The 12,252-nt window shown below is 37.5% G+C and overlaps 1 protein-coding gene and 1 non-coding gene across 2 annotated transcripts in view; both read left to right on the top strand.

Annotated features, from left to right (window-relative positions):
* The window catches only part of FAM122B (family with sequence similarity 122B), a 14,250-nt gene extending 2,465 nt beyond the window's left edge, over nt 1-11,785 (top strand). Inside the window, 10 exon segments of the mRNA XM_026848807.1 lie at nt 209-300; nt 302-412; nt 1,744-1,800; nt 2,185-2,228; nt 2,311-2,365; nt 2,586-2,687; nt 3,991-4,079; nt 4,628-4,692; nt 7,080-7,176; nt 8,246-11,785. Coding sequence (XP_026704608.1) covers nt 209-300; nt 302-412; nt 1,744-1,800; nt 2,185-2,228; nt 2,311-2,365; nt 2,586-2,687; nt 3,991-4,079; nt 4,628-4,692; nt 7,080-7,176; nt 8,246-8,396 — 863 coding nt within the window. The 3' untranslated portion in view covers nt 8,397-11,785.
* LOC113480266 lies at nt 8,028-8,171 on the top strand. Its single transcript, XR_003398455.1, has one exon. It is a non-coding gene; the product is annotated as a small nucleolar RNA U109 (small nucleolar RNA).
* Nucleotides 11,786-12,252: the final 467 nt, after the last annotated feature.

Below are 12,252 nucleotides of genomic sequence, written 5' to 3'. Positions count from 1 at the left end.
AGCCCCGCCGTTGGCCGTGGCTAGCACAGGCCCCCGACTCGCCCCTGCGCCGTGGCTGGTGCGTGGCGACGGCCTCGGAACGTGTCGCTTGTTGCTCGGGGCACCGGAGCCCAGGCGGCGAGTTACTTGTAGCTGCAGAGCCGCGGCGTGCGCGTCGCCACAGGTTGGCAGGAGGGAAGCGCTGGCTGGGCTCCTTCCGTGGAAGTAGTGCTTCTGTTGAAATAAAATGGATGTTTTCAGAGCGCTGGAGGCTGCAGTGTGTACCGTAGCACTGTGTGGTTTTAAGAAAAACACACCTTAGAAAGTTGCTCACGAAACTTTTTTTCCCTCCAGTGACAACTCGCAGGTTTTTCAACCTTACGTGTTGCGCACTCGCAGGAACAGTACGACAGTTATGAGCCGCCACAGTATGGTAAGGAATCTTAAGCATGTTTTGTTTACACCTAACAAGAAGTAATTGGGATGGAAAAATGAAGTTAGACTTGCTTTGTATTTGCACTAGGTATCCTAGCAAGCTTCCAGGCTGCAGAATATGCATTTTTTTCATCTTTGATTGCAATCTGCAATGGAATAATACTGGTGTATTAACTCTATGTCCCCAAGAAGTCGACAGTAGCTACATATGGTTCCCGCTATTAAGTACAGTCATAAACTTAATTTGAACCTGACCATGGGTTGGAAGAGAAAACTGATGTCCTAATTAAAAGTCTTGAAGGGAGTTTTAATTTGTTGTAGAAATGGAAGAGAGAGTCGCAAATCTTTAGCTTTTTGGGGGGGGCAGGACGCCTCTTTTGCAAAGGCTGAACGCTAGACATCAGAAAATCATTTAAAGAAGATTAATTTATTTACTGGATGATACTCTGCCAGCTATTATATAAGTCTGGTAGTGTACGGTCGTGCAGTTAGTTAACTTTTGTGAAGTTGTGGCATTTCTTTTTTTTCCACCCTGTCCTTGTCAATTCAGGGATCCATATGCTCTTTTCCACTAACATTTTTCTTTCTTATCTGAGAGTAGTGAAGATTAAGTATTGCTTTTCTCAAAATCCATAGAACTTAAAAGTCCTGAAATACGTTTCTGCTATATGTTCTGTTCAGAGAAAGTGAGATGGAATTTTAGTTCATACTATTTTGTTATGAGATTTCTTAAAAAATAAGAATCCAGAGTTTTGGAACTCAAATCAGCAGGTGTTACAGTAGACACATGGGCATCCTGAGTGGGAACTGTTGGCCCATTTGTTATGTGGTGATAGCCAGAGTTTCAGAGGAATTGGATGCATAAAATTGTATGCCATTGAAAAATTGCAAAAGTGAAGTTTTAGGGAGCATTGCTCAAGAATGAGCTGAAACATTGACACTTCTCCTTTATAACAGCCAACTGGCTGAGTCAGTACGGGATTTTGTCGTCTTACTCTAGGCAGTAGGGAATTGTATAATACTTGTTTCATTTCTAACACCTCACTTGTCTAAATGGCATATGGAGCTGTTTGTGTTTGAGATGCTAAGCAGTATCCGCCTGCAAGTCTGAGATCTGTGCCACTTGCTGAGTGATAGAATGAATTTGTAAGTAGTAAAACAAGTCTTTTCTTTTGAAGGTCAGTGTTTTCATTTTGCAGCATTGAGTCATCCACACGTAGTTGTACAGCTCATTTTTAATTCACTAAGGATGTAGGTGATGGTAAATAGGATGTATGCAAGCTGTCGATATGTGATTTAATCATTGTGGCTGTCACTTTTTTTTTTCAGTTGTTGTCATCATCTCCTATTCGTATTCCTAGTAGCCGACTTCATCAGATCAGAAGGGTAAGTGTAGTTTTTATCTGTATATTTTGTGACAGAACACAAAGTTTTATATAATATTGAAGTACTTACCTAAAGGGAGTTTCTTTACTCTTGAGTTTTTCAAGTGCTAGAGGAAGTGGAGTCTTTTCAAAAGACTTAATTTCAACAAGAAAGTGTCCTGGAAGGTTTATTGTTGCCATGTTTAAACTACCTTGCATCTTTGAAGTGTTGTTTCATTCAAGAGAAGCCCCAGTGAGCTGGGCTGGTAGCGTTCTCTTCTTTCTGGAGTAGTCATACTGTATGGATCTCAATTCTAATGGCAAATTGTTGGATCATGAATGCTATTCTAAGTCCCTGTGATTAATCAAATGTTACGGGAAAACTTAAGACGTTCATCTCCTGCAGGAGGAAGGAGTGGATTTAATGAACAGAGAAACAGCACATGAAAGGTGAGTGTTATAGAAACAACATGATGAAGCAGCCAGAGTTATCCTCTTTGTAGCTACTGATGAGATTTTTTTTGTGTTCTAGGGAAGTGCAAACAGCAATGCAGATAAGCCAGTCATGGGAGGAAAGCTTGAGCCTGGTAATCTCTTTATAGATGTTTCCTATTGATTTCTACTTTTATGCTCAACTGACAAATTTAAGGGGAAGAGAGGAATTATTTGTGAAACTAATTTAAGAAGAACTTGAGTTCATCTGCTTCAGCTATTTGTATGTTTGGCCCAATGACTTTCCATTAGAAGGTTGTGCCTTGGATTCTAATATCCCATGCCAGTGTTAAGTCTGAAACCTTGTATTTACAGAGCGACAATGACTTGGACAAGTCTGAGAAGTCTTCCTCTCCAAAGAGGATAGACTTCATTCCAGTTTCGCCTGCACCTTCACCTACAAGAGGAATAGGAAAGGTAGGATAAGTGAAATACCAAACTGAGGGAACGCTTCAGAATTTTCAACCAAGACGTGTAACTTCACAGATTGTTTCATAGTTTTAAAAAACCCACAACCAAACAACAACCAAAAAAAACCCCAAACCCACATTTTATTGGTTTCTAAGGATCAGTTACTTACCATCTGAGAGCCTGCAGGGTGCTGGTTCTGTCACACTGAATGTTTTCAGTTGCTGCTATTTGTATGATGTTTGGCTGAGTTAGGGTTCTGGTTCTAGGGAATCTGGAAGAAGTCATGGGAGTAATCAGATTTGGACATGATCTTCAGCTGCTTAAGTGGGGGGATGCTGGGGAGGAAGCACCAAAACTGGAATGTATTGTACGTGTAGAGTAAGAGTGTAGGCAAAGACCAGAAGCTGCAAATTGTGTGGTGGGGAGGATGAAAATACATCCCTTGGTGGTGGAAGGGAAGGCATAAACCCACTGTTGTCCTGCAGGACTCCTCGCATGTGCTGAACTTGCACTGAAGGCTGATGACAGATGCTGGATAAAGGGAGAAGGGATGGATCTTAAACTACTTTTTCCACTGAGGACTGGAAAAGTGAAATGTAGCGCAGGGAAAGTGACAACTGTGTTTAAAGATGGGCTGCTTGACCTTGCTTTCATACTCTTGTGGTTCTGCTTTTGTGCTGCTACTACTTATTGCATGCCTCTACCAGTATTGATGCATGGAGTAGCCACATACAAGTGCTGGGTAAACATGTTCCTGGTATAACACTGATGCTGACAGCTGGCCCTGTACCTTTGGAATCACAACTCTAAAGCAGTAATAGATAACTTGACAGAAACATTTTTGTGCTTAGCTCTGGGCATTCATGGGCTAAACTCAGATTAGCTGCAGAACCACAGAGCTAAATACCCTATTCTACTCTGGAATATTGTGTTACATTTTCAGGTCAGATGAATTTTGAGTAAAGTTGACTTGTTTGTTTAACAAGCCTCTTGAAAGAAGTAAGTCTAGAATACTGTACTGCTGCTGCTAAATGTAACAGGAAGAAAAATAACTGTCTAATTTAGAAAACAATTTTAATTTCAATTTCAGATTTGTGGGTTTGAATTATAGGTTAGTCTGAGCAGTATTGCATTAGCCAGTATAATTTGGAAGTTAAATTTAAAGCTTCTAAGATTGCATTTGATCATCTCCGCCTTACTCTGTTACTAGCTTTTTTTTAACTGGCAATGTTTTGTTTGGAGGGTGGGGTGAAATGCCTGCGTATTTAAAAGGAAATTCTGAAGCGCCTTAATGTGACTTTTTCTGCAGCAATGTTTTTCACCATCATTGCAAATGTTTGTGAGCAGTAATGGGTTACCTCCAAGTCCTATTCCCAGTCCAACAAGGCGATTCTCCAAGTAAGTACTATCTGCAAGTAACAAGTATACATTGGCATTTTCAAGCCTGGCACAAAGATTAGTTAAAGCTGATGTTAAGGCATTAAAAGAGACTATAGTTTTCCAATAGCTGAAGTATTACTACATAAAAATGCTCTGAAAGTTCAGCCTTTACTACTGGTAGCTTTATGTGGGTGCTCCTACAGGAGCCTGTGTCAACTTTAAACTATACTTGATAACTTGTAGGGAAATTCCAGGGTACTTGAAATGAATAACTTTTTCAGCATATCAATTTCATTTAAATACTACACACAACTTAGAAATGGATTCAAATGAGTATGTGATGTGCTAAGGGAAGAAGACCCTAGAAAATTTACTACAACTTTGCTGTTATAGGCAGCACTTCTTTGTTAGCTATGTATTTAGATTCCCTAAGCATTCCAGTTGTGCAGCAGTAGTTTTAAAGGACATTTCATGGGATTTGGTTGTGTTGATTTGATGCTAGGTATGGTGGTGGTCAGACCTGGAACTTGTACAGGCCTGACTGAGTATCAGTATTCTTTCTCTAGCAGGAGGAGTCAAAGTCCAATCAACTGTATCAGGCCCAGTGTTCTTGGCCCCATTAAAAGAAAAGGTATGTGCATTTACATTATCAGTTGTTTTAATATGGATGTAGTTTTGCACCTGGATACATTTCTCTTCCTTGTTTTTTCTGTTGTTCTGTAAATATAATGTGCTTGTGTCCATGCTGAACTGGAATTTGCCAGTCATAACTTAAAAAGTAGCTAGTCTAAAACACAAGAATGAAAAATTTTAAAAGCAGCTACTGCTTGAAAGAGGCAAGCTATTACACATTAAATTAAACCTTGTGAATATTTGTAAGCCCTGACATTCCTAAGAGTACGACTGTAGGGTGCACACCCTTCAGATCATTTTAGGAATGTTGCTTATCATGCAGTATCTTCTAAACTTAGTACTAAATGTTTGTTTTTACTCTGAAAGTTCAGAAGGTGAGTGTTCAGAGAAATGGAATAGATCAGTGCTCTTTCCTCCTGAAGGGAGACAACTGCATTCTTTCCTGGAAATATTCCATGTCAAGGATATTCAAATTACATCCCAGAACAGGTCTTTATAGTAGAACTGTATGACTGAGATATTTACAAGTGTGCCTCTAGCTATGCTTACCCTTTCTGCATTTTTTTTTAACTTGGGAATCCTTAACTGCACCAAAAGCATCTCCTTTTGTTTTACAAGACTTATATTTAGCTTTCAAGAGAAGTTATTTTGTTGGTTTGTTTTTTTTTTTTTTTAGGACTGCTTCTCTTATCAAAGAGTGTTGTCTGATTTATATTGAATTGACAGGGGAGAGAGACAAGTTTTCTCATAGATAACAGTCTCGGAGATAAAATTGTTATTTTCTTTGAATTTTAAGAGGCATTAAAAATTGAACAAAAATTCATCAAGCTCAGTAATCAATAGGGAATAGGTATTCATACTGCATTGTTTTACTTTAAACATTTTACAGTAGCCTTTACGCAGATTGTATTAAACAGTGCAGGTAAAGGGCAGGCTTTCCTCACCCTATCCATGTGCTCTTATGGAGTATATTTTACAAACTGGAGATAGGAGTTTGCCTTTTTTACTCGAAATATCAAGGAATTTTGAAAATATTACTTAATTTTAGAATGTCTAATCCATTTAAATGGACCTAATTTATTTTTCTAAATATATAACCCTATTATTTTCTGAATTTTAGCCGTAGCTGTATGGTTCATATTCTACAGACATGACATGGGGACAAATTGACACCATGATAGGTGGGGGGAAGTAAGCAACATATCGAAGAATATTTCACTGCCTTAGGGAATTAATACTGGTAGACTGTGTGATGTTTTATAGCAGTGCAGCGTTGTCTTTGTGAAATGCCAAGTGATAAAAGAGTTACCTAAGCTGGTGGTTTGGGTTTTCTTCATTTTTGTATAAGACAAAATATTTTATAAATGTTTTATAAATGCTTTTTGCCCATTCTGCTTGATAGAAGCTGTTATTCCTTCCCTTTGAAGAAGGGAATGCATCCCTGTGGGCTAAAGGAAATAAATTTGAGGGGGTTGTAAGTCTTTTATAAAATGAGTGCTAGTATAATTCTTTTGCACAACATATTAATATATACTGGTTTGCTGTAATGCTTCACCTCTGTCAGCTTTTCAAACTGACACCACAACTGCTATGAAGTGTAGGTAGAAAGCCAGAAAATGTGTTTCCATTTCATATGTTTTTGTTGCCAAACTAAAAATTAAAATATACTGTAGCTGTGAGAGGGTTTTCTTTTTTTAAGCTGGTTATTGGCAAGTTTATGATAATTCCAAATGTGTCTATTGTACAGAAGCTATTAATGAGTTAGCTCATTCTCAGGGTAGACTATACTGAATAGATCATATGAATTCTCGCCATCATGTTTAATCTTTTAATGTCAGTAGATGATTACAGGTACAAAGATAGTCTGATCCATGATGAGTAAGTGGAAACACGTACCCATGCCAAATTTTCTGTTCACTTCTCCTGTAGAAGTGTACATATGCATCAGAATTTGTTGTATGCAGGAGGGTGAAACTGCAAACCAAGCTGGCATTCCTATTTTCATCACAGAAAATTTTAATCTCTGTATTTTGGCTTATGTCAGTTGACTCATCTCAACTGCTTACTTAAAATCAAGTCACAATAATTAGTTTGCTTTAGATTACTTTCTCTGATTGTAGTCCAAGTAGCAAGTGCCTAGTTTTATGTCTTTGTTGTAGCTCCTCAGATACTGCTGAAGCCATCAGTTAAGGTGGACTGGATGGTTAAACAACAGCTAGCATCAAATTAATGTCTTGCCCAAGTGCTTGGTTGGCTGAATTAAAGGACTTGTTACAAATGCAACCTTGCTCTATTGTGGGACAGACCTCCTTTTACCATAGACAAATATTAAATGGACGTTCCAGAGACTCAAGTGAGTTTGATTATTTGCACTATTTTCCTTAGGTGAAATGGAAACTGAAAGTCAGCCAAAGAGACTTTTTCAAGGAACAACCAACATGCTTTCTCCAGATGTTACACATCTGACAGATCTCAGTTCATGGTAAAATATTTCATGTGCCCTGAAATGCTGAAACAAGGAATGTGCATTTATCACAAGCTTTCTTGTTTTGTTTTGTTTTCCAAAAGAAAATACTTCGTGTGTAGCTTGCATATGTATATTACTGGGAACTAATTTTGTGGTACTGTAGTATGTTAATGTTTCTGCCTCTTTGATCAATTCTTTGAGCAGTCTAGCCTAGATTTTGTGTATCAGAACTTTTATACTGAATATAATTGTTACAAACCCCTTTTGGTTCATAAGCAAAGTTACTCTGCCTCAAAGATGCTTCATGGTTTCATTAGGTTGTGGGAAGTGGTCATATAGTATCTGTGGTGCTTACCTGAATACTTGGAAAATGTGTGCATGAGCAGTTACTGCAGTTACATAGTTCATGTTGATATAGTCATGATTTTTAGTGTTACAGTTTGTCTCCTTTCTATATCATCATAAAAAGCTGAGTTCTTTTTTGCATCAAGAGGCAGATACTAAGTATTCTAAAATATCAACTCTGTATTAGTATCATTTCAGTTTACCTACAGACTTTAAACTGTATAGAAATACTTTTTTCCTGTTGCTTCCAGCTAAATTGCAAAAGCATCAGTTTATATGCCCTCTGGAATCTTGTACCAAGACTTCAAAATCCTAACACAGGAATTCCTTACAAGGGAAAAATAGGTTTCAAAATCTTGCTTTGTGAGAAGTGCAACACTAAAGAACATACTAGCTAATTAATGACATCTTTGCTGCATTGCTGATTAGGCTGTTAGTCCTTTCCCATAATGTTTAAAGATTTTATTCCTATTAGTTGTCACCTCCTTTCTATGACTGATTAAAATCAGAGTCAATTTATTCTGCATGTTAAAAAAAAAAAATAATTCTGCTCCTCATTCCCATAAGGAGCATGAATATATATAACATGCTACAGAAAACAAGGAGTCTTCAGGGCTGCCAGTCTTGCAGGAAAGACTGAGTGGTAGTATAGGTCTCCTACATCTTCTCTACAAAGGCGAAAGTTACACAAAGTCTTCATGCCCATGTTACTAAATAACCTTTTTTTCTTTTTCCCCAGCCTGTCTTCAGATATTCTTGATGGGAGCAGCAGCAGTGTTGGCTCTTCCTCTGATTCACTGACTAAAGGCAGCATAACCACAGAGTCTCCAGTAACATGCTCAAACTCATGCTCTTCATTCATTTTGATGGATGATCTCTCACCTAAGTGACTTAAGTTCTGAGTCTGTCCAGCTGTGCAGTTCCCTTACTGTACACTGGTACAGAGAAACAAACTCTGATCCTTGAACCGTTAACATGAGGATTATTAAAAGGAAAAAATATTGTAACTGTAATCCTTGGCGACTTTCCAGTGGTTTTTTTTTTGATTTATCCATTTAATGGACATTGTAGACCATATTAATGTCTGGTTTTGCGAATTTATTTTTTAAACAAGATGTCTGCTCAGATTATACTAACTTCTTGCTTTCAGGAACTTGCATACACTTTTTGATTCCAAAAATAGGTATTTACCTATTAGTGTTGCAATTTGTAGGAAAATATTTCTCTCATTATTGTGATCAATATGTCTAGCTAAATAATTTGGTTCGGAAGGATTTGAAAATACTAATTTATTCTCTGGCACTTCTACCATTGAGTAAAACTATTCTTGCTTTTTTTCAGTCACTAGTCTCCAAATCTCTTATGGAAGGGAGGAAAAAATATTTTCTTTTTTTAGTGCTGCTAGTCGTTTTTATTACAGAATAATTTCCACGCAGCAGGTGTGGGAATCTCACTCTGTTACATTAAAGGAAGACAGAAACCCACAACAAGGTAACTAATGACTGGCACTTTTGGCATCACTGAAGAAATAACAATACTCTACGAACATGATTAAAATAGCTGCATAGTTCTCTCCCCAGATCCTTTATCCTACAGATTGTATGAAATAAGGTCAATATTCAGCAAGATTTGGCCAAGGAAAATTAATCCATGCCTCGATCTAAGACATACAGTGCAGATAACTAAGTTATTTAAACTACTGTGTAGGAGAAACATGTATGGCACCATCGATGTCTCCTGTGGCATTGAGGTCATAGGTATTTTTGTGCCTTAGGGGACATTGTTACAAAATTATGGAATGTAAACCAGAGGGGTGGGTGGGAAAAGTCCTCTGTGTACAGCTTGTTTATAGAGTGCTTACCAGAGTTTCTTGTCGATGCTGCTTTCCTTAGTGTTCCTTTCCCAGGTGTGTGCTCCGTTGCAAGGTGCTGTGGGCAGCCCCAACTCAGCTGTGAGATGGCAGCCAATGTAATACCCTTTGCAGCCGCTGTGTACAGCCTTCGTACCATTGTTGGTCACGAGCAGGGCAAACGGCTAAGCAAACAGTCGATTTCTAAGGAAAGACTTAAAAGTTTGGATTGAATACAAGCTCTGCAAATTGTTTGGCTAAGGAGTTCTATTTGAGCTATGAGTAGTCTTGATACAGTACCTTGGTTAGTCTAAGGTAAGACAATAGATACTTTACTTTTGAAAGACTTTAACGGGGCAGAATAAATCCGTTTGTAATCTACTGTGTTATGCTATTTATTATTTATAACTATGTAAAAAGTCTGTGGTGATGAATTATAGTATTTTTTTATGATTGAATAAGTTTTTTTATGTTCAGTAATTGCTGGCTGGTTTGTATTTAATACGCAACATTGTCTGCCAGAATCGTAAGCTTCCATTTTTGAATGTTTGTAACATAAATGCTTTTGTTACCTAAAAGTACAACTTCTGATCTTTCTGAAAGAAAATAGCACTGAATTTAAAGTAAGATTATGTGCTTTAAAAATGAGCACAATCTCTGGCAATACTGTCTGGCTACAAAGGGGAGGGGGAGAACCATAGTTTTTTTTCTGTTCTGAAGAAGCTGTTGAGTTTCCAGAAGACATGTACATACCAGATTATTTTAAAAAGTGTTTCCATTAAATTGTAAGAAGTTCCATAATGGGCCAGCAGTGGCATTATTATTTGTATTTTCATTTTCACCTGTGGAGCATTAGTTCCCCACCTCAAATAAATGTGCATATTGTAAAATATTGTCCATTGGTGCCATTTTTAAATGAGCTCTACAGTATTGAATGTTAATTTTATTTGTATATGCACAGTGCTATTTCTTGAATTTTTGATGTCTTAAACTGCTTAATTATTTTTTTATTCATGCTTGTATCTTCTCTGCCTTCTTGATGCTAAAGGAGGGCTGCTTTTACGTCTGCAAAATATTGATAAACAGTCTGTGATAAAATTCAACCTGTTACCTGTGCTCCAGTTTCATTATACCCTGCTTTTATTGGTACTGTGATTTAGAAATCTGAACAAGGGGTAACAGAAGGGGGAAACCTATTGCATGCTTTCTTAAAACTGAGAAGAGCATAGCTATTGCTTATTTTTGGCTGACTTACCTGTACAATTGATGTATTCCAGATTTGTTTGTTAGTGGAGAGTCTTATATAAGTGCTGGCCTTTGTAAACATTAGAATGTAAGCTTCATAAAGCAAACGCACAAATATTCACTCTTGTTACAGCATTTTTTTTAATGTTCTGGCTATTCTCCACTCTTCAGAAGACACTGCTCTTTTATAAAATATATATTATACATATGTAACGCGCACACACACACTGTGTCTCTTTCAGAACGAGTGTCACTGTGTAATGTAATAGGTCCCATCTAGGACCATGTTCTGTTTCACACGCAGAGCTGTAAGGCCACTTGTTCATTTTAAAACTAAGTTTTCTAATACTTTGAATGCTGATAAGCTGATACTCAACCGCATGTGAGTTGCTGCTGCTTACAGAATCAGTCTTTGTTGCAGTGTAAAGGCTAGTACAGCGTTCTATGACTAAAACTGACTAAAAGCTGCATTTACTGGATCTGTTAACTGTCTTGTCTGTAATGAATTAGGTACCAGTTTGGGGAAGAAGGCCAGCTGGTGCTGGTAGTCAGCTTTAGTATATAACTACTGACACACTTAACTGGTTTTTTTATGACTTCATCAAACCTTTGTGCTGGATTGCCATGATGAGTGTCTGAGAATTTGTCTTTCCTCCCCCTCTTTTTTTTTTTTTTTTTAATAAGGAATCATTAATGCATATCTGTTGTTGAGAATCACCAGTGATAACTTACCTTTTAATGTTGTAACTGTTGAGAAGAAAGTTAAAATACCAGCAAATACTAGTGTATTTCAAGCAGCATTTTAGATGAACTATTTTCAATATGTTAATTAGCACACCATTATGATGTTGGTCTTTATTCGCCTCATTGACTAGCACTGCCTTGAGAGCATAACCGAAGCACGCTGAATCCTCATTTCGTGGTCTTAAAATGCTGGAAGGATTTTACCAATGATTTAGAAAAATGTGTGTGTCAGCTGTGGAACTCTATGTTTTGATAATATCAAGTGTTCTGAATCAGGAAATGGATCACAGTATGCATGTTTCATTCTTCTTCATTGAATTTCAAATTGGGGATCATGGGCCCAAAAGCCTGTATTTAAGGGGCTGTTTTTCTGACTGTATGTGATTAAATACTTTCTCCTACAATGAAAGTAATTAAACTGTCAGTGGGTGAGGATGTAAATCTGAGTCCTGCGGACTTTATTGCAAAACTCATTCTTGAAATGCAGAAGGAAAGCTATACTGTATAAAAACACTAAAGTGGGATTTTTATAAAAAGTCAGGATAAAAACAGAGTGCTCATTTTAACAACTCAAAATGCTAAAAAACATCTTAAACGTAAGGCTTCAGCTTGGCACATTTCTCCAGACAGAACCACGTTGGGGGCTGTATGCAGAGGTTAACTTGAGCAGGCTTGGGCAGAATTGGAACTCTCCTATTCTGGTGCACAAACACAATAGACTAGACTTGGGAAATAATTTTTTTGCAAATATTCGCATTCTTATCTGTAGACCCTGCTAATATATTGTGTGACAACAAAGATGAGAACTTGTTTTTCCTGGAGGAATTTCATCTGCATACAATCTTCCTGGTAACTTCATAATAAAAAAAGCTTTGCATTAATACGGGTTCAAATATTTCATGAAATCA

The sequence above is a fragment of the Athene cunicularia genome (assembly GCF_003259725.1).
Source record: "Athene cunicularia isolate RWA chromosome 4 unlocalized genomic scaffold, athCun1 chr4_part3, whole genome shotgun sequence".
Classification (NCBI taxonomy): Eukaryota; Metazoa; Chordata; class Aves; order Strigiformes; family Strigidae; genus Athene; species Athene cunicularia.
This window is presented reverse-complemented; position numbering and strand designations above follow the sequence as displayed.